The 26,160-nt window shown below is 41.9% G+C and overlaps 1 protein-coding gene across 2 annotated transcripts in view; it reads right to left on the reverse strand.

Moving 5' to 3' along the window:
- Positions 1 to 26,160, reverse strand: part of RFX3 (regulatory factor X3) — a 241,362-nt gene that overhangs the window by 91,643 nt on the left and 123,559 nt on the right. The window contains exons 1-2 of one of the 2 annotated variants that reach the window (XM_084628258.1): positions 13,975 to 14,043; positions 13,346 to 13,470 (exon numbers count right to left, since the gene is read on the reverse strand). In XM_084628258.1, coding sequence (XP_084484384.1) covers positions 13,346 to 13,470; positions 13,975 to 14,020 — 171 coding nt within the window. In that variant the 5' untranslated portion in view covers positions 14,021 to 14,043. Of the gene's footprint in view, positions 1 to 13,345; positions 13,471 to 13,974; positions 14,044 to 26,160 lie in introns of those variants that run through there. The other variant, XM_084628259.1, reaches the window with a different exon arrangement.

Raw genomic sequence — 26,160 nt, forward strand, 5'->3', positions numbered from 1 at the left:
GCCAGGAAAGTTCCCCACAAGAGTGGGACTATTCCCCCGCTTACATATGCTTCAGAAACCATCCACTAATACTTTGGAGCCATCCAATTTTGACTGTGTCTTTGATATTCCTTTAAGAAGGATGATAGAGAACTTGCTGGCTGAACAATACCCCTTGTATCAGGATAGCATGGGATATTTTCAGTGGTGAAAGTAGGCCGGTACGGTGTACTGGTAAGAAGTGACTGCCGGTACCGGCCCGTACATTAAATTAAAGCGCTTTAAGGACCCTCCATGACAGCACTTTAATGTCGCTGCCCCTTTTGCCCCCGCCCCATTGGTGGCCCTGCTGGTAGGCACCCTACCAGCAGGGCCGTTGACGGGGGAAGGGGAGGGGAAAGGAGCAGTGATATTAAAGCGCTGCTGTGGCCATTCTTCCCCCAATTCCCTGTCAACCTCCCAGTCCTGACTTTTTTGAGAGATGGGGGGCATAAGTGTCTTGGGACAATTCTACCCCACAGCAGACTTAAAAAAAAAAAAAAAAGATAGGTAGAAGTGTTCTGGCTTCTTAGCCTGGCTTTCCAGGAACAGATGTTTATTTTCTCATAGATGAAAAGGGTGGTGGGGTGGAAGGAAAGCTGACAGGAAAGACATTGCTGTTTCCTATCCTGCCTCATTAATGCAGGGTATAGTAGGGGCCTTCCAACCCCCATCTACTATGCTGAATCCTAGGCAGGCTTCCCCCTCCTCCATAATGCATTCAGTTTGGCTGCCTACACCACCTCTCCTGGCTGCCATGAGGGTATCCTATATTTCTATTGGTGACAATGGGAGTTTTGTCTGACTCAGGAGCCCTGAATAGGACATTTAAAAGAGTCTTGTTTATTTTGGCTCCGTGCAAAGAAAGGATATATAATATCTGAGAAAATGACAGATACTAATTTGCTATCTGCTCAATATAAAGGACAGTTTAACACAAATACAGCTCCAGGAAAAGGGCTGTCAGTTTCACCTTTTTATTTAACTATCTCCCTCTCCTTCAGAGAAATAGTATTTCTTCAGCAAAATGTATTCTACGTTTTTCCAAGGACAGCTATCACTACACTATAGAAACAAACACTGAGCAACACAAGCATGAGCTGTCATTTAAGAATGATGTAAATACTAAAGAAATGTAGGAAGAGAATAGTTTGCTAGACAAATGAAATACTGTAATCAGTTTTAATTTAAAAAACCCTAATCTAAAACAGTATCATTCACTACAAAAGAACAATTATTTATATCACCATAAATGTAAATATACAGAAGTTTGTTTACTCAAACATAGCACACATGCAATGTATTACTTTATTTTCTAATAAAATTCAAAGATGCATTAGTTTTATTAGAAAATAGCAATTCTCTTTAAAAATCACCGTATCATATACATACTTAATGAAGCAAATATAGATTCACTGATGTATCTTTAGCCTAATTGCCACAAAGTGAATATTCTGATTAATTTGTATATATCCAGGATTTCTGAAAATTGTTTCCATTTATCAACACAGAAAAAAAAATCCTTGTATATTTGAATTTATATTTGAAATAAAACTATGTGCAGCAAACTCTCAGTAAAGAGCATCTAGGATAACTCCATGGGGTACATCATCTCCCTGTGTCTGTGCATAGAGGGATATCTGTGTTCATGGATATGCCCATGACAGCCCACACTGTTAACCTCCATCTTTTCCCTCCTGTAGCCAGTACTGCCAATGCCAGACCTTCAAAATTAATAAGACCACCCTGTGAGTTGATGTGCTGGTGCAACAGCACTCCGTTTGGTCAGATGGAGTGTTCCACTGAGTTTGCTTGATCTGGCAGGGTGGTCAGTCAGCTCCTCTTGCTTGAGTCTCTATGACATTCCCATTCTGGGCTATGAAGGGTGCTAGTTTCAGTCCCACTGGGGTGTGTGGATTTTCCTCTTATACTTGGCAAAGTCAGCTGGTCCTGGTAGTCAGAGGATCTGGAAACACCTTCAGTTTTTAAGTCTCTGAGTGGCCTGTAGGGGAACTCAAATTTCTGTAGGCTTCTCCAGCCTGTAGATCTGATTATGCCTTCTCTCGGTAATGTCTCTGGTCAGCTACTCAGCAGCTTGCTGGCATGAGTTTCCTTCTCCAGCCTGCTTCCTCCTTTGGCAGCCACCCTGCCCCTCTGCTTCTCAGCTCTTTTATTCTCCCAGCTGTTGTGAGGCTGCCAATCAGTACTGGCCGGTAGTTCCTCCCCTTAACCATTTGTTTGCCAGGCCAACATGGGGCCTATATACCCCATGACACACACACCTCCAAAAATCACAAGAATAGCTTAAAATCATGAGATATTTAAAATTACATTTCTTTTTGCCTGTCTTCTAATTATTTTCATCTTTAGGAAGAAGATGCCAGCTCCCAAAGTGCGTGAGGTCAAATTTCAACCTTAGCCCCGCTCTCGCTCTCTCTCACACACAGGCCTCTTGATTCACTGTTCAGAGAGGACTCCACTTACCCTCTCAATTCATAGTATGCGGGAAGTGGCTGTTCTATCCCTCCTATCTATACTGGATATGAGCCGCCCCACTTAGACTCTTTGTCCATGATCCTTCACAGTCTCCTGTCCACATTTACGTTCACATTTTGACTCCTCCTCCTCTGCTCACATATCCACATCATTTCTAAATTGTGCCACTTCTTTCTCAACAGCTCCAGAATCTGTTCTTTTCTGTTTCCCAACACTGCAAAATCTCTTATTCGTGTTGTCTTTACATCCTGTCTGAATTACTGCAACTTCCCAGGCTCTGGCCTCCCGAACACACACATTGCCTCCCTTCAGTCTACACAAAATGCTGCCACTAAACGCAACTTCCTTGCAAATCAAGTGAATCATGTAACTCCCTTTTTTTAATTCCTCCATTGGCTTCCCATATGATAGCATATCAAATTTAAACTTCCTGCTGTCACCTTCAAAACTCGACTCTATCTCTCAATGGTTATACTCCCTTGTCAAGGTTTGTATTGCCTATGTCCTGGGGGCTCTGTCGCAGCTCCCACCTATGTCTGGTTATTTGTCACATTTCACACAATCTCCTCTGTACCTTCTTTCACACAACCCCTATGTTTGGTATGACCTCCCTGGGTTAATTTGCAAAGCCCTGTTTGTATGTCCGATGGATTGAAATATGAAAATACACATTCTGGAGATCAAGAGCAGTGTACCAGTCTTTCAGGTGTGGGGTCGGAATGATTATTGCTAAATTCCATTCTGAACTTGCCTTTTGATGTAAATGGTCAGTGCCCTGAGATCGAGGATAGGCTAAAGTCCTTCCTTTTAGTTGGGGATAAGGAAATACTTCAAGTAAAATCTTTTCCTTTTCAGGTGGTGTGGTTCCTCCACTATTGCACTGAGAGCGAGAAGTGATTGTACTCCCTGTTCTAACCTGCTGTTGTGAAAGGGGCTCCTGAATAGGGATGGGGAAGAAGACAGAGGGTGGAACAGGGAGTGATATTGGACTGTATAACCCACTACACAAACTCTTGTTTCTTTGGTCTGTTTTTGTAATCCATAAGTGGTGGAAGTCAGACAGTCCATCCTCAACAGGAGGAGATAGGTTAGAAATATCCGAAGTAACGGGTAAACTGCTTCCAGGCATTGAGTCAATTTTGTTGCCTGGAAAATGAGGGAAGCAGAGGCAATAATATGTCTGTTGATGATGGTCTTCTTCCAGAGAATTTTTGCAGCTCCCTGAGAAGCTGTGTGAACCTGGACTGATGACACACAGGCTGCTTTTGGTACATCTGAAGTCCAAAGTGTTTGCATTTTGGGTTGATGTGTATACTCTCAACGAGCATTGCCCTAGAACAGGGGTCGGCAACATTTGACAAGTGGCGTGCCAAGTCTTCAGTAATTTAAGGTTTGACGTGCCAATAATACATTTTACATTTACAGGGGCCAGTGGATGGAACCCCAGACAGGCAGCGGGCGGAGCGGGGCCAGCGGCCTGGGGTCCCAGTCGCTGGCCCCGCTCAGCCCACTGCCTGTCTGGGGTTCTGATCATCCAGGCAGGCAGCGGGCTGAGTGGGGCCAGCGGACGGGACCCCAGCTGGCAGCAGAGTGCGGCCAAAAATCGGCATACCAACGCCTGCCCTAGGTGGTCATGGAATAAATTACAACCCTCAACGGGCAACTCCTCAGTAGTCATTTGTAATTCTCTAGGGATATCACAGAAGGAGAAGAACCAAGAGGATCTGTGCATTAGTATAGCTGTTCCCATTGATTTACATGCCGTATCAACTGCTTACAGAGCAGTTTTCAATTATGTTTTCACTTCCAGCTGCCCTTTAAGATGGACCTGAACTCCTCTTTAGAGTTAATAAATAAATTTTTGCATTGTATTACAGTTTATGAAATCATACTTGGCTAATACCTCTCAGTAATTAGAAATCCACATCTGCAGCCTAGAGATGGAATAACATTTTCTGCCAAAAAGGTCTAATCTTTTAGGTTCCTTATGCTTAGAGTAGATCCTAGCTAAGTCTGGCAAGATCTCATTTGCAGCTGTAGCTACAAGAGATCCCAGTACTGAGTAAGTATAAGGTTACACAGAGCCAGTGGATAGTACCCGGTAATGTCTGTCTGCACATTTCAAAGTGCAACCCAGTGAAGCTGGTATCTGCCAAAATATTTTAGCAGAATGTAAAAGAGAGGTACATCCTAGTACCAAGTGTGCAAGATGTCCAATAATCTATGTGGCCTGTCCTGAACTTCAACCATCAGGATTCCGAATGTCAAGGCTACTCTCCTCATTAACTCCTGAAAAACCTTGTAATCATCAGGAGTAGATGTTTAAGTTTCGGGAACCACTGCTTCATCTCGGGATGAAGACACTGCGCAGGGATGGACAGTTCTGTCTCCTGCAAGTCTCATCCAGAGGAGAAACGTCCTGAGATGGTTCTGGCTGCTGTGGGGGATATAACTCCATTCTCAGTTGTTCAGGAGACAGAGATCTGAGTCTTGTACAGGTAGTTGAGACAGGTCTTCAATGCTGAGAATATCCCCAAGGCATCCAGAAATTCCAGGTATAATAGAATGTATAAGATGCTAAAGGCCAAGGAAGTGGGTACCAATGGCCAGGGTGCCTTTATGAGCTCCTTCCATAATAATAAATAAATAATAATAATGGGAGCCTCTCTTAGATGCTTTCCAGAAAGCCCAGACAACTAGGATCTTGTAGAATGCTCTCCACTGTCCCCCAAAGCTTATGAGGTAAATGAATACCTCCTCACTGAATGGCTGTGCTGTTCCCACTGGTGTAATGGGAATTTGTATGGGATATACTTTAGGTAGTACTAGATAGTACTAGACCTAGAACTAAAGGTGGTGCCCACGGGAATAGTTTTGTGGAAGCAAGAAGCAGAGAGTCTGGTACTGATGAAATGATAAGTTCTCTGGTAGCAAGATATGGTCTTGGTGCCAAAACAGTTTAAGATGGAAGCAATACAAAGGGAACAGGCATGATAGCAGGTGGGGCCACAATATATAATCTTGACAGCATTAGGATACACCAGTCATCAGTACCAGTGTTGCCAGTACCAGCGTAGTCAGTGCTGGAGGATTGGTCATAGGATCCCAAAATGGCCGATATGGCACTGAGTAAAATATGAGATAAGTCCAAGTCCAAATCAGCCCAAGCAGGAACATGATGGGTGCTCAAGCCCCCCCCCCTTTTTTTTTTAAGTTTAGAAGCACTGTTTACATCAAAAAGCCTCAACGTTTTCTGAGGCCTAGATACCACACTTGGAGAGCGTGATCTGTGCCTCTTCTCCTTCCTATTACCTCTGTCTCCTGATAACTTTCTCAAGGCAGAAGACTTGATGGCTAGTTCAATGGTCTTAGAAGAGGCAGGAGCAGTCCTGGAAGACCATTCAACCTTTTCAGCCTCCAGAGTTGAAAGGCCAGAGTCCAAACGTGGACATATCGACTGCTCAAAGAAATTCCGTGAGGTGAGATTCTCTAGCTCTGAGGTATCCTTGAGAATGGTCTCCAAATGTCACACCAGTAAAGGAGAAACATTCTGTCTGGCCTTCATTCAGCAGCATGACTGCTTCTCAAGACAGGTGATGTTTGAATCACATGGATTTCTGGTCAGTCATGGTGCACAGACTGCTAGCAAGTACCTCCCATAAAGAAAAAAACAAAAATAAGGTCCTGAATGGAATTTTAAACAGACACTATCAAAAAACCTAAACCAAACCTCTTACCGCTAACTAAAAACTATCTATTTACACTAATATTACAAGACAATGGGTAGTATGCCAAAAGAAGTGATAAGCTCTGCCTCTTAACCATGGGCAGCAAGAAGCAACTGGAGTTGGTTGGTGCAGCCCCACCTTTTATGCCCGTAGCTGCAGGCACAAGGGCGGGCAGGGCACATGTGCCACTCCAACAGGTACCACTGACTAAAAAAGACTCTGGCAACAGTGCAATATGTATATGGACAATCACGCAAAGAAGAAAGGTTACTTACTTGTACAGTAACTAGTGTTTTGTCCCTGTGGGTACTCCATTTTAGATGTGTGCGTGTCCATATTGTGCTGGCTCTCAGGATACCCAAGGCTATGAGTCACCTTGTTACCCCCCTGCCTCCAGCATGAGGAAGACTTGCTTGTGTTTAACTGGGCATCAGTTCCCTGATATCACCAGACTGTTAGCTACCCAAGCTCTATCCTCTGAGCTATGTTAGCCCTGCCTTTGCCTGCTAGGTTAACAACAGGTGTACTCCAGTCATTAAGCCCTTTCAAAGCATTCCTCTGTAGTGTCCAGCCCCTTCTCCACAGGACACTCTAAAAAATTCCAGGTCTGCTGTCCCCAGGGGAAGAGTGTACACACCAACTTGTATGATTCAGTTTGTACTATCAGGTCCTTGTTTAATACCACTGCACTGAGAGAAAGTAAGTGATAATAATGGAAACAAAAGGGTTATATATAAAACAAAATCATAATATGCTTTCTTGACACTAAACTTAACAGGCTAACCTCCTGTCTAAAGAAGTTTATCTCACCCCTAATGTCTTCTTCAGCCTTTTCAAACAAGGCTGGCTGAGATCACATTTTCATGAATGTAAATGCATTCCCATTTACTTCCTAGGTACAGCATGACAGGGTGTCTTCTCTGTTCTACAAATATGGAATAGTAAACCTCTGAAATGTATCTCCAGGTAAGGTTCTCTTCCTCTGCCATGTGCTCTTCCTTGTTGACTTCAGAGCTCTCCATTGATTTCATATGTAAATGTGCCTCCATTGTGTTAGCTTACAATGCTAAATCTACATGCTGACAGAGAGGCAAATAAACATCTTTTGTCTGACAAGAAACCTATTTCTCAACTTCTGCTGCGATACAGAATCTAAGATCATATTTTCAGTATACATACTCATAATTCCTTATATAGTATCTGTACCTATATTTCAGAAGGATATTAATGACCAGTGTGACTCTGGCTTTCATTTAAGACCGCACATGACATTCTTTGATGAGCCAGAATGTACATACCAGAATCAGGATGTTCTTATAACCCCCTTGCCAGTTGACAGAGAGTTTGATGGATCACTACTCCTCCGATCACAGGTTTTTGTTAGCAGGGGAAGGAGGGTAAGTAATAGAGCATTCATAGTGACAAAACATCTTGAAGGCCCAGCTACTGTACAAGTAACCTACCTCCCCTTCTCCTTCAAGTAAGTGTCCCTATGTGCGCTCCACTTCAGGTGACTCCCAAGCAGTACCCACATTAAGGGGGCAGGTGCTGAGGAATCCTGCCTAATATATATTGGAGTACAGTCATCCAAAAGGCTGCATCAGAGCTGCAAATATACACCATGGGGTACTGCTGGGAAAAGGTATGAACAGATGAGTAGGTGACAGATTTATAGATGTCTTTGATGGGGACATTCTTGCCAAAAGCAACTGAGGTGGACAGTGCTCTAGTGAAATGGGCTGTCACCCTAGAGGGAGGATGCACTCTTGAGAGTTTGCTACAGGCCAAAATGCATCCCAAAGCCCATTTTGATAGTCTTTGGATAGAAATAAAGTTCCACTAATTTTGTCTGTGAAAGATACAAAGAGCCTAGGAGAAACTCTGAAGGGTTTAGTTCTCTCTAGGTAGAATGCTAGTGCCCTCCTGGATTGTCTCTGGGCAGAAACAGTGGTTCTATTCATTAAGTCTGTGAAGGACACAAAAAGCATGTTCTTTCTAGGCAGAAAACTAGTGCCCTCTTAACATCCAGGATGTGTACACTGGTTTCTTTCCTACAGTTGTGCAGTTGAGAGTAGAAGATGAGTTACTGAATGTCCTGGTGAGTGGAAGTCCGAGGAGATCTTGGGGAGAAAAAGCAGATGAGGACTCAAGGACTTTTTGTAGAATAGATACCAGTTTGTTTAGATAATATTTGTCAGGCATAGATGGTTCTGAGCCCATCCTGAAGGCATCGGGAATGTAATCTGGTGTAAAGTGTCACGAATGTGCAGTCTGCCATGTGATCCAACAGCTGCACACAAGTTCTCACTGTTCGAGGACTTAACTGAAGCTGGGAGATGAGGTTGGACATTGTGACAAATCTGTCTGATAGTACGTGTGTTCTGGTGGTCTAGGAGTTCAGGGTGGCCCCAATGAACTTGATACATTGGGTAGGTATCAAAGTGGACTTTTCTCTGTTGAATGTTAGCCCCAGTGTGTTGAAAAGAGGTAGAGCCTTTCCAACTGCTGATTGTACCTCGTTGTTCGAGGAGTCAGTAATCTAGTAGGCAAAGACGATCACTCCTAACTATTCAGCTGGACAGCCACTAATGACAGAGCCTTCATGAAGACTCTTGGGGCAGTAGAGAGCTTAAATAGAAGTATCTATTATTGATAATGTTTGTGACTGACTGTGAACCACAGGAAGCAATTGTGAGCTGGATGCATTGCTACATGAAAACACACATCCTGGAGGTTAAGGGCCACAAAGAAATCCCCTGGATCTAGAGGTGGTATAATTGCTGCTAAGGTCATCATCCGGAACCTCTGAGTCTGGATAAATATTTTCAATGTTCTGAGATCCAAGATCTGTCTCCATCCCACCTTCTTCTTGGGCACCAGAAAGTATTTGGAGTAGAGTCTTTTTCCCATGTTGGAAGACGGGATTTCACTTCTTATATTAGGAACCTTCATGAGATGGGTCCCTGAGGAGGGGCAGTGAGGGTGGGTGGAGAGGAGGCATAGCCTGATGTGACAACTTCTACCACCCACCAGTTCAAAGGGATTCATTCCCATGAGTGCATGAAATGGGAAAGATGGTCCCCATAAGGCAGGAAATGGGAAGTAGAAAGGTGGTGGAGTGCAAGATCCAGATAATGAAGTGACTTGTGGCTCTCAACCAATATATCAAAATGGTGGTTTGATGCAGGCTGGTAGCTGGGCAACCACAGAGGTGGAACCTAGATCTTTTCTTGGGTGGTTCTATGGCCCTTTATATATTTGAAACTGCCACAGATGAGAGAGGCTAATGAGGCCTTAGCAACTAGTTGTCCTTCAGTGATGAGTGCCTGGAACCGGTCTCTTTGTTATTGTGGAAGATATTCAATAAAATGAGTGAAATTTATTATAGTTTGTGTAATTATATTGAGCAATTACATCTTGGTAATTTGCTACCCTAAATTGTAATAAGGCTGAGGAATAATTTTTATGACTGAAAAGGTCCAGCCGCTTATACTCTTTATCATGTGGACCTGGAATCATGCTGTTTGTTTCATAAATAGTATCAACCACCGATCAGTTCAAGATAGTCAAATAGGTATTCTGTGCCACTGGAGTGAATATTTCTTGTCCTTTCTTTTCCAAGTGGGTGGGACAGAAGCAGGTATTTAACATACTGTTCTCGATGGCTCTAGCAAGGCATCATTTATTGACAAGGCCATCCTGCCCTAGGAGGTGGAATGAAGGATTTACATCATGCTATGCTGTGACTCCTGCACCTCTTCCAGAGGGATTTGCAGAGACTCAAATATTCTTTACATGAAGTCTTGGAAAAGTTTGAAGTCGTCTGCATAGGAATGTGGAGGAGGTATTACAGCTTCATCAAGTGAGGAAGAGGACTTATTAGTGGGTGGTGTTGCCTTTCTATCAGCCCACAGTTCTTGGTTTCTCCTGACAAGGGTAGAGATGAGGGGGGTCCTGAGGAACAAGTCCCTCTCACTCCTGGTGGTCATTCCTGAGAGAATGTGCTCTTATAATACTGGTCTCCATATGCAGCTCAGGAGCTGCAGAAGGGACACTGAGGCAGGGCATAGGGGAAGAGCAATGAACCCCAAAAGAGGTTATAGCAAGGAGGCTGTTGAGGAACTCGCATGTGTCTGGTTCCTGCTGGCCCTCTTTTCAAAACAGACTTCTGGGGAGGGGGTCTGAATGGGAAGATGATAGATTCCTGAATGGACATATCCAAGTCAGCAAAGGAGTCTTCGAAGGGGAGCTCATTTAGTTGGTACCAGAGGAGATCATGGGTCCACAAGGTTTCCTTCAGTACCCATCAGTAGGGGGAAAATAAGGCTCCTTGAATAGTAGGAGGTCACTTAGAAACAGGAATCTGCTCAGTACCAGGAAGGCAGGACATAGGAGAGCTGAGTCCATCACAGTTGAAGCCATTGGTACCAAAGATGGCACAGGGGCATGAATAGAATGCCTTGTGTATTTGTACCCTAGTCGAGTGGCAGGAAGCAGGGGAGCTGGTGCCAGTACTGATCTCTTTGAGGTGATGGAGCCCTTATGCATTACTGGTTCAGTGCCACATATTACCATTAGTACCAGGTGAAGCTGCACGCCAAGAGACTTTTCAGAGCAGGGAGCACTAAAGGTCTTCTTAGTCAGTGCAGGAAGCTCACTACAGGAGGGTCTTGGAGCCTCAACTATACCCATACCAGAATTCAATGTCTCCTTGCTAACAGATTTCTGAGGCAATTTATCCCTTTTCTTCAAGGCCTCTCTATTAGGAGGCTTAGGTCTCATCTTTTTTGAGGGCTCTGAGCTACTATCTGGAGATACCCCATGGTTCTTGCCCCCTAGAGTGGAGTGATGGAAATTGAAGGGGTGTGCTAGACTAGTCAAAGCTGCTGAACAGGCCCCAAGTTGGAGGAGGGTCTCATAGAATGCTCCATGAGCAGCAGCTTAAGTCTGTCCTCCTTCAGTATCCTGGATTTGCTTCCAAATCCAATGCAGATCTTGCACCTTGATGGGATATTTATCTCCCCCAGATATTGGAGACAGCTAGAATGAATGTTGTTGAGGGGTAAATACCTTCTAGGGGTCAGGCAGCATTTAAGACCAAGGGTTTGGGGCATAATCAGCAAGGAAAGAGAGACACCTCAAACAAAGGAAAAGGCTCTAAGTGAGGTGGGAGGCCTGACCTTGAAAAATGAGGGGACCCTCTGAAAAAAAAAAATGCACAAAAAAGTGTGCAGGTAAGTTCAAAAGTAAAATAAATTTAATAAAAAATGTCATAAAAATTAAGGAATTAGGCAAGGACAGCTGGCTAAGACAAGAGCATGGACACTCCAGGGTTCCCTTTCAGGAAGTGGGCAGCTGAGAAAGAACTGGAGTAGCAGTGGGTCTGACCTGCCCTCAGATCAGAGCAGGAGGGTGTACAGAGCACAGCTAGCACAGACCATGTAGATACCACTACCAAAAATCTCTCATCCAAGGTGCACATGCACACCTAAAGTGAAGCACCCATAGGAATAATTACAAAAAGAAGAACTAAGGCTGATAGTGGCCTTACGTATTGCTACATGGCTGCAAAAAATAGACCAATGTGATTTTCAGATGCCTGCATACACTAAGGCATCGCACCAGAGCAGGCAGATAAGAGTCCACTGCAACCACATCTAGATTATTGTGTTCTGTTCTGGATACCACATTAATAGAAAAAAAATTGGAATAAGTATAAGAAAGCTACACAATTGATCTACACAACTGATGGTAGAGCTAGAGGGATTATTTTATGAAGAAAAATTAAAAGAACCAAATACATACTATAGATTGGCTAAGCAATAACTACGAGGAGGAAGGAGACAGAAAAACATAACTATCCACAAATAATGAAAGATCTAAACACTAAGATCCCAACTCAGCAAAACCACTTTGAGACGTTCTTAACTTTAAAGCACATGCTTAAGACCATCCCTATTTAACAAAGCATGTAAGTACACACTGACATCCTACCAACTTCAATAGGACTTCAGTATGTGCTTAAGTGCTTTGCTGAATAGAGATGATTTTAAGCATATGCCTAAAGTTAATTATGTGCCTAAGTAGTTTTGCTGAATTAATACCCTAGAACGGAACAGAATTATTCCATGTTATACATAGAAATATAAGCAGAAGTAATAGCATGAAATTAGAAGAGAGAAAGTTTGGTCTTACTATCAAGAAAAATTGATCGACAATGAAAAGTAAGAGGCAAGTCAACAATGTCACCTGGGATTTTAAAACTAAATTTGACAAAATACTAGAAACTGTTTACTCCTGGGAACAAGACTGCATTGGCAAGAAATCAGACTGCATGATCTAAAAGGTCCTTTCCATTTCTAATGTCTATGATTCTACAATTATTTAAAGCCAGTTCTCAGTGCAAGATAACATCACTGTCATCCACAATCCCCAAAACGCTCATGATTAAATACTGATTTATTTACATGTATGAGAAAAAAAACCCTTGAACACTATTTTAAATATAAGGCACAACTCTTGCACCCAATTACCTATTCCCCCAAATCAGTTCAATTTACACTGTAGATCTTGCACAGATTCAGCTGCTGAAATGAATTCTAGGGTGGGGCTTTCAAGTCAAGGGTGTCATCAGTGTTTAGCATACAACTTTAGAGGTGCAATGTAATACTCGTTTGGCATTTATTTTAGACTGATTCAAGGGGGCAAAACAAAAAGGGAAAAGAATCTGGCCATTAATATTAGGAATATTTTCCTTATTAACCTTTCAAATAAATTAATTTGAATATTTAATTGTTTTACATTAATGTTAAATTATGATGTTACATTACTATATTATCTATTATTACTACCACATATTTATATATATATGGTGGTTATACACCTCTGATAAATGTCTTGATGATCTTATTCAAGGAATAAATCCTAGAAGCAGTGTGTCTTTTTATGTAGCTCTTTTGGTTTTAGCAAAATAAAATGGATAAAAACAGAAAGAAGAGTTCATTTAGCAGACCTATACAAAATCAGTCCTTCATTATATTTGAGGAAAGGCACAACTGTGACTTGACTTTTCATGTTTTTTTCCTAGACTAACAGCCACCTACCTGCTGCTGTACCGGTACTTGCTGTACTACCTGTGTGGGCACTGCTGCCTGGCCAGCCACAGATGTCTGTAAAGTCACTGTTGAACCTGTGTCCGACACAGTCTCTGATGTCTGCATCGTGGTCTCTGAATAAAATTAAAATGTAAAATCCAGTTTACCACATGAACTTTTTTGCTTGTTGTCACTTATCTTTATGTAAATCTTAAAAGAGTAACATTTGCCCAAATTCTAATCTGGGGATTAGCTAAAAGATTTCCCCCCCCTACCATCACATGGCTATGTGCACATTTCTTCCCCCAGCCCCTCGGCTGCTATATCCTAAAATATAAGAAAATATGTATGTAGCATTATACAGGTTATTGCTCTATTTACTTATGGCTGCTGCACAGAAAGAAAACGGAGAACAGAATACTTCAAGCTTTAGATGCTAACAATAAGTAATTTTTCCTAGTTTACCTACCAGCCTGCTTTATAACATAGAATATCATAGAATATCAGGGTTGGAAGGGACCCCTGAAGGTCATCTAGTCCAACCCCCTAACCCCCATAACAGTGTATGCTAGTTCAGTAGCAAGGTGCTTTTGAACCTATTTATTGCTGTGAAGTAAAGAACTTTTAGAGAAATTAACCTGATTCTTCTCCACTTGTCATGGGATAAATTAGCTTCAACTCCATGAAAGTCCTTGGAAGTTACGTCACGGTAAAACTCATTTGAGAGGACAATCAAACCCTACATCTTTGCATCGTAGTTAAATCTGGACACTTGAAGCTATCTATACAACGAACAATATAATTAGTCTTAGAAACTGCACTTATAAGTATTTCACTTTTATTGAGCCAGCACTAAACACGCCTTCTTATAAAGTCTCCAATAACCACTGTATTGAACTGAATACTTCAAAACACAATTCATACTGACTGTCCTTAATTCTAGAGAACTATAAGTCATTTCTACAAAAGGCATTTTTAAATTATGGTGTATCCCATATACTCAGTTTTCAGAAAGTACTGACACAGAATGAGCAAAGTATATTGAAAAAGTTCAATGAGTAAAATATGTAATACCAGAAATACTTTTTTCTTTACTTTTTTCTTTCTGAAGAGTCACCATGTGGAAGGCATTTTTTCTCCATAAGAATGCAGGCTCAAACATTCATATATGTAAATATTTAGGGGCATCTTCTGCTCTCACTTAAGCCCCAAATATCTCTATTATTTAATAAACTTAATGAACAGAGATGTATCTGACTTATTTGTAGTCTACAATTGAGGCAGGAAATCAATTATGAAAGAACAAATCTGGAGACTTAGAAATGAGTCTGTCCTTAGTCTGTAGCTGATTCAGGTAATTTCTTAAAGCCAGCTATTTCTTGCTTCAGATACTTTACAGTATAAACAGTCTATAGGCAAATGCAAAATGATACATCTAGGAACAAGAAATGCAGGACATACCTCCCAAATGGAGGTCTCTATCCAGGAAAGTATTGACTCCAATAACGAATTTATGGGTCAGAGTGGACAAGCAACTCAACATGAGCAGTACTGTAGAAAAAAGAGTGCAGTACTGTAGAAAAAAGAGCTAATGTGATCCTTGGATGTGTAAACAGGGTAGCAGTAGGAAGTGATTTTACTTCTGCAGACAGCATCAGTGAGACCAATACTGAAATACTGCATACAGTTCTAGTGTCCACATTTTAAAAAGGATTTTGAAAAATATGAGAGATTGCAGAAAAAAGCTACAGAAATGATTCAGGGGCTGAAGGAATTGCTTTACAGCGCGAGACTTAAGAGCTCAATCTGTTTAGCTGATCAGAAAGAAGACTGAGAGATGACTTCATTAGAGCATATAGGTACCTTCACGGGGAGAAAATACCAGATACTAAAGGGCTCTTTAATCTAGTGGATAAAGCCATAACAAGAACCAACGGCTAAAAGCCGAAGCTAGAAAAATTCAGATGAAAAATAAGGCACTTTTAAAAAAAATTTTTTTTTAATAGTGAGTGGGATTAACCACTGGAACAAACTACCAAGGGAAGTGGCGGATTCTCCATGTCTTGACATCTTCAAATCCAGACAGGATGTCTCTCTGGAAGACATGCTTGAGTCAGAACACAAGTTACTGGGCTCAATATAGGATAACTGGGTGAAATTTAATGACCTGTGATATACCAAAGGTCAGACTAGAACATCTAACAGTCTCCTCTGGCCACAAACTCTAGAAATCTGTAACTAAAGTTCTCTGACTGAGAAAAAGAATACTAGTATCATCATCTATTAATAAAATACTTCCTTCATAAATCCAGACTATAGGATCTTCACATATGACTTTAAGCACTGGAACCACTTCAAGCAGTATCATTTAACGGCACACACACACTGACCTGCCATGGCCAAATGTTCTAGAGAAGGTTGCAATGGGCCTGTTTCCTCTGTTTTCCTCTGCCTGCACAAAATCATATGAACATGATGAAGTGGGGAACAAGAGAAGGCAGAAGCAGTACAATTGGAAAAGTCTACAATCTTCTCAATTATCTTCCTCCAAAACTGGGATTACTCATGTAAGTATTGCTCAGTCTGAAGAAGGGCTGAAGAATCTGGACATTAGTTGGGTATTGCTACTGCTTACTAATTGCCTACATTGGGTGCTGAAGAGACAACTTTGTGAAGGAGAAAGGAAGGTTACGTAAGTGACTCATTAGATTAAGTGAGCACCACTCAACATGGCTAAGGGCCCAGTGTAGAGACAGACTGCCCTCCTGAAGCAAGGATCTAGCACTTCTCTCAAGACTTAATGTGGGCTCGGGTGGCTCCGCCCCATTGCACTCATGAGAGATGTTAGGATTGGAGGGAGGAGTTTAAGAAGGAGATACTCATGTCAATTGATGGCAGACCAGGGAGCAGAGCTGACCTTCAGTCCTCAGCTCCTGGAAAGAGGGCAAACTGCAAGCAAGAACTTCTCAGAGGACTGCTGCCCAACAGCCCTTGCCTGAAGAGAAGGAGGGCCAGAGGCTGACTCTCCTAGAGAGAGAACTATTCACCTCTACTACATGTGAACTCAGTTTAGGGCCACAGACAGATGAGTGCCCTTTGAAAGAAGAGAGCCTTAACCCAATTAAGGATAATTCATTTGTGTTAATTCCTCTTATTTCTCTTCATTAACTGCCCTTTAACATGACCTGGCCAGAGGGCCACGACACAGGAAGAGGGAGACCACCACGGCCCCAGAGCGACCATCAGCAGGAGGTACCGGATAGGAAGAGAGCTACTAAGCAACACCTGACCACAAAGAGGCACTAATAGTGAGTCAGCCCCTTCATACCTACTGAGATCATATGGCTAGCCTTTTATCTCATTTACTTTATTACACAAGGCGAAAGAGAAACAGCATACAGGAAACCTTTATCCCAACATGACAGAAATGCATTTGATACAGATCCCAATCCCTTCTTGCTTTTCTACAAAACGTCCATCACTTCAAATTTTCTGGGAAGAATGACTGTCTTCAAGTGACAGAAATCTTGTCATGTGACATTCAACTCTTAAAATAGTGGGATTTTTACAGATTTACAATTTTGTATCGCTCACTGAGCAGACAAAGTTCTCAACTGCAAAAATCTGGTAAAAACACTAATACCAAACATAAGAAGTTTTAAGAAATATTATTTAAAAAATGACAAAAAGCATCAAAGACAACGGGAAGACTATTTCTTTAACCCAGTGTTGCTGGCAGAGAGGAACTGAGGACAGAAGAATGTAGAACATTCATAACTGCAAGCTAATGTGTGTACACCACCTAACAATAACCTTATTTCTTTGTTCTCTAGCCAGGAATCACCTCTTTCCCGGCTGGTACAGAGGAATGAGATTATACTTTATATCATTTTCTTCTCCCAAACCAGTTTGGGGCACTTACTTTTCCACCCCACCTCATAAGGACTACATAATGGATTATTTTCCACATGTCTGAATCAAGCAAATTATCTCATTAAATAGCACACATACAGCTGCTTGGAAGATGAAACCGAAACCTTGGAATCTGAAATTTAGAGTGGAATTTAGGTAGGCAGATGTAATGGGAATTTGGAGAGACCATACAAATTAACCCTACTATTGATACAAAAAGTTATGCGCAATCATTAATATCCATAAGTGGTCATGTCCTTTATTTTACAGTTTGTCTGAAAGCCAATAATTCTACTAGCAAAATGGTCCTTAAAATTATGTTGGGCATTTGTTCCTTAATTACTCAGCAAAGGGTGCCACCTACTGAATTACCTGCTCTACTACCTAAAGCACCTAGATTTTTCTGAACCAGAACAGTGAGATCAGACAAAATAACTATTTGAAGTGAGGCTTTAAGCCAATATAATAAATAATAATAAACAAATAAAAGCTACAGCATCAGGAGGATACAGGATGGGTAGAAGAGGATTAAAAGGGAAAACAGGAATGGAAAGAACTTGCAGCCAGAGGGAACAGGGGATAGACTGGAGAATAGCACTGTCACCAGGAAAAGGCAGGTCTATGTGATCGGGAACTCTTTATTGAGAAGAATAGACAGGCTTGTAACCAGAGCTGATCCAGAGAATAGAAGGGTGTGCTGTTTTCCAGGTGCTAAGATATGGGATGTAGACCTGAGGTTGAAAAGGATCCTAAAGGGAGCAGGAAAGAATCCCCTAATTATCCTTCATGTGGGAACAAATGATACGGCTAGATTCTCGCTGGAAAGTATTAAGGGAGACTATGCTAGGCTGGGGAAGACGCTTAAGGAAATCGAGGCTCAGGTGATCTTTAGTGGGATTCTGCCTGTTCCTAGAGAAGGGCAACAAAGGTGTGACAAGATTATGACTATCAACAGATAGCTCAGGCAGTGGTGCTATAAGGAGGGCTTTGGGATGTATGGCCACAGGGAGGCATTCATAGACAGATGACAATTCTCTCGGGATGGACTTCATCTGAGTAGGGAAGGAAATAGACTTCTAGGATGGAGGATGGCACAACTGATTAAGAGAGCTTTAAACTAGGAATTTGGGGGAGATGGTTGGGAGATGTCCAGGTAATCTCCACGCCGGATTTTAGCATTGTGAGGGAAGAAAACCAAGTAAGAAAGGATACAGCCGTGGGTAGGAGAATGTATATAAGGAGGAAGGGCAGTGTGGATACCACTCTAGTAGGTTATACTGGCTGTAGAATGACCGTGCCTAATCGGCTACAGAATGTGAGCGAGGCCAAAGAGCAAAAATTAAGATGTTTGTACACTAATACGAGGAGCCTAGGTAACAAAATGGAGGAACTAGAGCTACTGGTGCAGGAAGTGAAACCAGATATTATAGGGATAACAGAAACATGGTGGAATAGTCGTCATGACTAGACTACAGGTTTTGAAGGGTATGTGCTGTTTAGGAAAGACAGAAATAAAGGTAAAGGTGGTGGAGTAACATTGTATATCAATGGTGAGGTAGAATGTAAAGAAATAAGAAGCGATGGAATGGAGACGTCAGAGTCTGTCTGGGTAAAAATTACACTGGGGAAGAAAACTACTAGAGCCTCCCCTAGGATAGTGCTTGGGGTGTGCTATAGACTGCCTGGATCTAATCTGGATATGGACAGAGCCCTCTTTAATGTTTTTAATGAAGTAAATACTAATGGAAACTGCGTGATCATGGGATACTTTAACTTCCCAGAGATAGACTGGAGGACGAGTGCTAGTAATAACAATAGGGCTCAGATTTTCCTAGATGCGATAGCTGATGGATTCCTTCATCAAGTAGTTGCTGAAGCGACTAGAGGGGATGCCATTTTAGATTTGGTTTTGGTGAGTAGTGAGGACCCCACAGAAGAAATGGTTGCAGTGGACAATCTTGGTTCAAGTGATCATGAGCTAATTCAGTTCAAACTGAATGGAAGGATTAACAAAAATAAATCTGCAACTAGGGTTTTTGATTTCAAAAGGGCTGACTTTCAAAAATTAAGGAAATTAGTTAGGGAAGTGGATTGGACTGAAGAACTTATGGATCTAAAGGCAGAGGAGGCCTGGTTTACTTTAAATCAAAGCTACAGAAGCTATCAGAAACCTGCATCCCAAGAAAGGGGAAAAAATTCATAGGCAGGAGTTGTAAACCAAGTTGGATAAACAAGCATCTCAGAGAGGTGATTAAGAAAAAGCAGAAAGCATACAGGGAGTGGAAGATGGGAGGGATCAGCAAAGAAAGCTACCTTATTGAGGTCAGAACATGTAGGGATAAAGTGAGAAAGGCTAAAAGTCAAGTAGAGTTGGACCTTGAAAAGCGAATTAAAACCAATAGTAAAAGGTCCTATAGCCATATAAATAAGAAGAAAACAAAGAAAGAAGAAGTGGGACCGTTGAACACTGAGGATGGAGTGGAGGTTAAGGATAATCTAGGCATGGCCCAATTTATCTTCATAAATGATCTGGAGGATGGTGTAGATTGCACTCTCAGCAAATTTGCGGATGATACTAAACTGGGAGGAGTGGTAGATACGCTGGAGGGGAGGGATAGGATACAGAAGGACCTAGACAAATTGGAGGATTGGGCCAAAAGAAATCTGATGAGGTTCAATAAGGATAAGTGCAGGGTCCTGCACTTAGGACGGAAGAATCCAATGCACTGCTACAGACTAGGGGCCGAATGGCTAGGCAGCAGTTCTGCGGAAAAGGACCTAGGGGTGACAGTGGATGAGAAGCTGGATATGAGTCAGCAGTGTGCCCTTGTTGCCAAGAAGGCCAATGGCATTTTGGGATGTATAAGTAGGGGCATAGCGAGCAGATCGAGGGACGTGATCGTTCCCCTCTATTCGACATTGGTGAGGCCTCATCTGGAGTACTATGTCCAGTTTTGGGCCCCACACTACAAGAAGGATGTGGATAAATTGGAGAGAGTCCAGCGAAGGGCAACAAAAATGATTAGGGGTCTAGAACACATGACTTATGAGGAGAGGCTGAGGGAGCTGGGATTGTTTAGTCTGCAGAAGAGAAGAATGAGGGGGGATTTGATAGCTGCTTTCAACTACCTGAAAGGGGGTTCCAAGGAGGATGGCTCTAGACTGTTCTCAATGGTAGCAGATGACAGAACGAAGAGTAATGGTCTCAAGTTGCAGTGGGGGAGGTTTAGATTGGATATTAGGAAAAACTTTTTCACTATGAGGGCGGTGAAACACTGGAATGCGTTACCTAGAGAGGTGGTAGAATCTCCTTCCTTAGAGGTTTTTAAGGTCAGGCTTGACAAAGCCCTGGCTGGGATGATTTAACTGGGAATTGGTCCTGCTTCGAGCAGGGGGTTGGACTAGATGACCTTCTGGGGTCCCTTCCAACCCTGATATTCTATGATTCTATGATTCTAAACAAATACTTTGCCTCAGTCTTTAATAAGGCTAAAGAGGATCTTAGGGATAATGGTAGCATGACAAATGGCAACGAGGATATGGAGGTAGATATTACCATATCTGAGGCAGAAGCAAAACTTGAACAGCTTAATGGGACTAAATCGGGGGGCCCAAATAATCTTCATCCAAGAATGTTAAAAGAATTGGCACATGAAATTGCAAGCCCATTAGCAAGAATTTTTAATGAATCTGTATACTCAGGGGTTATACCGTATGACTGGAGAATTGCTAACATAGTTCCTATTTTTAAGAAGGGGGAAAAAAGTGATCCAGGTAACTACAGGCCTGTTAGTTGACATCTGTAGTATGCAACGTCTTGGAAAAAATTTTGAAGGAGAAAGAACTTAAGGACATTGAGGTCAATGGTAAATGGGAAAAATACAACATGGTTTTACAAAAGGTGGATTGTTCCAAACCAACCTGATCTCCTTCTTTGAGAAAGTAACAGATTTTTTAGACAAAGGAAACGCAGTGGATCTAATTTACCTAGATTTCAGTAAGGCGTTTGATACCGTGCCACAGGGGGAATTATTAGTTACATTGGAAAAGATGGGGATCAATATGAAAATTGAAAGGTGGATAAGGAATTGGTTAAAAGGGAGACTACAGCAGGTCCTACTGAAAGGTGAACTGTCAGGATGGAGGGAGGTTACCAGTGGAGTTCCTCAGGGATCAGTTTTGGGACCAATCTTATTTAATCTTTTTATTACTGACCTCAGCACAAAAAGTGGGTGTGCGCTAATAAAGTTTGCGGATGATACAAAGCTGGGAGGTATTGCCAATTTAGAGAAGGACCAGGAAATCATACAGGAAGATTTGGATGACCTTGTAAACTGGAGTAATAATAATAAGATGAAATTTAATAGTGAGAAGTGTAAGGTTATGCATTTAGGGATTAACAACAAGAATTTTAGTTATAACCTAGGGACGCATCAATTAGAAGTAATAGAGGAGGAGAAGGACCTTGTAGTATTGGTTGATCACAGGATGACTATGAGCCGCCAACGTGATATGGCCGTGAAAAAAGCTAATGCAGTCTTGTGATGCATCAGGCGAGGTATTTCCAGTAGAGATAAGGAGGTTTTAGTACCGTTATACAAGGCACTGGTGAGACCTCACCTGGAATACTGTGTGCAGTTCTGGTCTCCTATGTTTAAGAAGGATGAATTCAAACTGGAACAGGTACAGAGAAGGGCTACTAGGATGATCCAAGGAATGGAAAACCTGTTTTATGAAAGGAGATTCAAGGAGCTTGGCTTGTTTCGCCTAACTAAAAGAAGGTTGAGGGGAGATATGATTGCTCTCTATAAATATATCAGAGGAATAAATACCGGAGAGGGAGAGGAATTATTTCAGCTCAGTACCAATGTGGACACAAGAACAAACGGATATAAACTGGTCATTGGGAAGTTTAGACTTGAAATTAGACAAAGGTTTCAAACCATCAGAGGAGTGAAGTTTTGGAATAGCCTTCCAAGGGAAGCAGTGAGGGCAAAAGACCTATCTGGCTTTAAGATTAAACTTGATAAGTTTATCGAGGAGATGGTATGATGGGGTATCATGATTTTGGTAATTAATTGATCTTTAAATATTCCTGGTAAACAGACCCAATGGCTTGTGATGGGATGTTAGATGGGGTGGGATCTGAGTTACTACAGAAAATTTTTTCCTGGGTATCTGGCTGGTGAATCTTGCCCATATGCTCAGGGTTTAGCTGATCATCATATTTGGGGTCGGGAAGGAATTTTCCTCCAGGGCAGATAGGAAGAGGCCCTGGAGGTTTTTCGCCTTCCTTTGTAGCACGGGGCACTTGCTGGAGGATTCTCTGCTCCTTGAAGTCTTTAAACCACGATTTGAGGACTTCAATAGCTCAGACATAGATGAGAGGTTTTTTGCAGGAGTGGGTGGGTGAGATTCTGTGGCCTGCATTGTGCAGGAGGTCAGACTAGATGATCATAATGGTCCCTTCTGACCTTAGTATCTATGAATCTATGAATCAACAATCAGAGCATCAGCATGAGAAAGGCACTGGCAGATGATAATGTTTTAACTTTAATCTTCGCATCATGTAGTCATGCTGTGAGCAGGGTTAGATGAAGAAGTTATTCACCTTGTGCAGTAACAATGGTTCTTCAAGATGTGTGTCTCTGTGGCTGCTCCACTTTAGGTTAGCTATATTTCTTTATTTTAAAAAAATTGTTTTGGTAAGATAGAGATATTTTTCTTTAATTGCCAGATTTTTCCCTTTCACCATTGGGGAAACTTTTATCAGACACAATCCCTGACTCACCTGGATTTAAAAAATGTGACTCGTGCCATGAGGTGATGCTTGTCTCAGACGGTCATTCATTGTGTGTCCGTTGCTGGTGGAGACCCATATCTCCCCAAAATGCTCACATTGCAGTAACCTGAAAGTCAGGGCAAGGCATGACAAAGATCACGGTGGACCCAGCCAGGGTTGCCCATACCATTGCTGTACCTCACAAGGATGGTAAGATTTGGTCTCAGCTGCTTCACATGTTGGTATTCGTCCCATCGGAGAAGAGTGCTGGGAGGAGAAACAGTTCCCATGTACTTCCTCCTCTTCATCACTGGAGAAGGGATGTGGAGCCAGAGAAGTGGGCAATTGTTCGGTTAGTTGGCCCAGAGATCCCCTCGGTACCGAGCAAGGGTGATTGTGGCACTGAGGAGATCGCTATATCCTTGTGTTGTAGAAACTGCTGTGGAGCAGTATGTTTCTGTGGCAGCGGTGCTGCTGATGTGGATATAGTCGGTGCCTTTCTCAAGATGGTTGGTGCCGATGACTGAATCCGTGCCAGTGGGGGCGGTATTCCTTGTTGAGTCGATTTCGGTGCTGATTCCCACACTGGGGTGGTCGGTGCCATGGAGGAGGAACATCTCAACTACGTTCCAGAATGGCGGGGCTTGGCAGAGGTCCACTGAAGGACGGTGCCGGAGGTGCCTGGAGCCGCCTGGAGCCTCAAAGGTGCTCACTCTACTTGAACTCGGCACCGAAGAAGGTGACCTTGCTGGGGAGCTCTTTTTCTTTGAGTGTCCCTATTGGGAGAGGTCGCGGCTTGCTTCCTGGACGATTGGGAAGGCTGAGCACTCCCATTAGCAAAGGTTTGTTTGGGGAACCATCTGCTGATGTAGATTTTGTTCCTGGAGGAGTAGGCTGAAGGGACTTCTCCATCTAAATGATTTGAGGCAGATATCTCTGTCACGCCTTGCCCTGGCTTTCAGATTACTGCAACATGAACATTTTGGGGGGATATGGGTCTCCCCCAAACAACGGACACACAATGAATGACCGTCTGAGATGGGCATTGCCTCATGGCAAGAGTCACATTTTTTAAATCTGGGTGAGCTAAGCATTGTGTCTGATAAAGATTTCCCCAACGGGGAAAAGAGGAACAAAATTTTTTTTATAAAGAAATCTAGCTAGCCTAAAGTGGAGCATCCACAGGGACCTCACTCAAAGAAGATACAGGGATTAACTCACCTGCAGCAGCCTGGAGCCCTATTTACACATGTGCTCCACCATTGCTCCCACCAGTGGCTACCAATGGTAGCAACAGTAAGAAAAATGCCTAATGCAGATGCCCTCATGGGGAAGGGCCTTAAGTCTGAAAATTTAAGAATCTAGTAAATGAAAAGAACAAAGACAAAAATAATCCCTCTAGATTTAAGGATGTAACTTGCTGTCTCTCTCTCTCCAGTGGAACTACAATACATTCTAACTAGTATTTTGCCAGAGGCACTTGAATTGATTAGTTCTGTAGGTTGATTTAACAGTAGATCAATTAGAATGCTAAAGCATGTTTGGGGAATATAAATGCGGTTGCCAATTTTCGCTGAACAGATAATTTAAAGGTAACACCTTAATTCCTACCTATTCAGAAGTATTTTGGTTTGTCTCCTCTATTTCTACACTGTCCACGCTCACCCCATGAGGACAATTCTTTAACATGATTTGCTAACACATCACAGGATTTTCCTTAAACGTGAAATATGCTCTGCTTTACATCCAACATGTATAGTGTCCCTGTTCAGTGGCAGTTGTTGCTAATGCCATGTCCTGGAGCAGTTTAGTTAGTAAAATTATTTTACAGGGCTTCTTCAAGTGATGTTTATCAGTTACACTAATTCATTCTGATAAACTAAATAAACCTCTGCAGTTTTTCAGGGATGCTCCACATATGTAAATGAGCTGTATATTGTTGAAGGAGAGAGATGCCCAATTTCAGTCTAGTCATATTTGCCTAATGGGACTGTCAGGTGTATCACAAGCAACAGATGCTTGTTTGACAAAGGATCTTTCTATTCTGGCTAATTAAGCAGTAGGACACACCCGCCTGTTAACAGTTCTGCTTTGTACCAGCAGTATTGGCTGAATCATGAGAATCTACAGTTAAATAGGCCACATTTTGAAAGAAGGCTAATTAACCCCTAGGAGAAGGAAAAGAATATTGCACAAACCCAGCTGCTGCACGTGACAAGATTAGCATATCTTCAGCCTAATAGGCAAAACCCAGGCAAAGTAACTGTGTTAAGAATACATGTTTTACTGCAAATTTTGTGTACTCTAATGTTGTTTGTTAAGCTTCCTAAAGATTATTTAATACACTCAGTTTCACAGCAGGGATCCTTCTGTTTTCAACACTTTACATACCAGACTGAATGGTTTAAGAGCCTGACCTTATTATCTACTGTCTATCAAATAGTATTGAATAAATGTGTCAGCTTAATAGTAACTATTTATTTTTTTATTGGGCTCCTTCATCCTGAACTAATTTACTTTTCTAAATACTAGTTTGTAAAGTTTTGTTCCACTACATATATGTTATTGTCTACACCAAATAACGTACCAGGTTTTAATTCAACGCTGAAACTAAAAGCCTGTACATTTTACTTTCAAGTGCAGCAGGAAATTTCTTTTTTCTCCTTTAGAAGGGTAAATAAAACATCTTAGAAGCCAAAGTAAACTAAATCTTCTAATCACACGCAATGATGACTGGCTTTTAATGGTCAGAATGAAAACATAATCTTTGACCTTACCTACTCATAGTAGTGAATGACCAACACACTCATTAAGAATTTCAGGCAACATAATGACTTATACAACAAAGTAAAATTCTTAGAACATCTAAGTATCAACAAATAAATTAATACACTGTGCTTAGTTCTTGAACCATACTACAAATGTGAACAGATCTTAATAAATACTATGGATTCTTTTTATCTTTTGTATAAATTTAAATAAATAAATCAAATAAATAATTATTTCAAATAAGAGTTCTTACGATCATCATTAACGTTTGGTGGGCTGCATACACCTATTTCTATGATCTAGGAATTATTGTGGGGAAGTCCATGGCTTATGTTATGCAGGAAGTTGAGTAGAAGATCAC

This window comes from Lepidochelys olivacea (assembly GCF_965140295.1).
Source record: "Lepidochelys olivacea isolate rLepOli2 genome assembly, chromosome: 5".
Classification (NCBI taxonomy): Eukaryota; Metazoa; Chordata; order Testudines; family Cheloniidae; genus Lepidochelys; species Lepidochelys olivacea.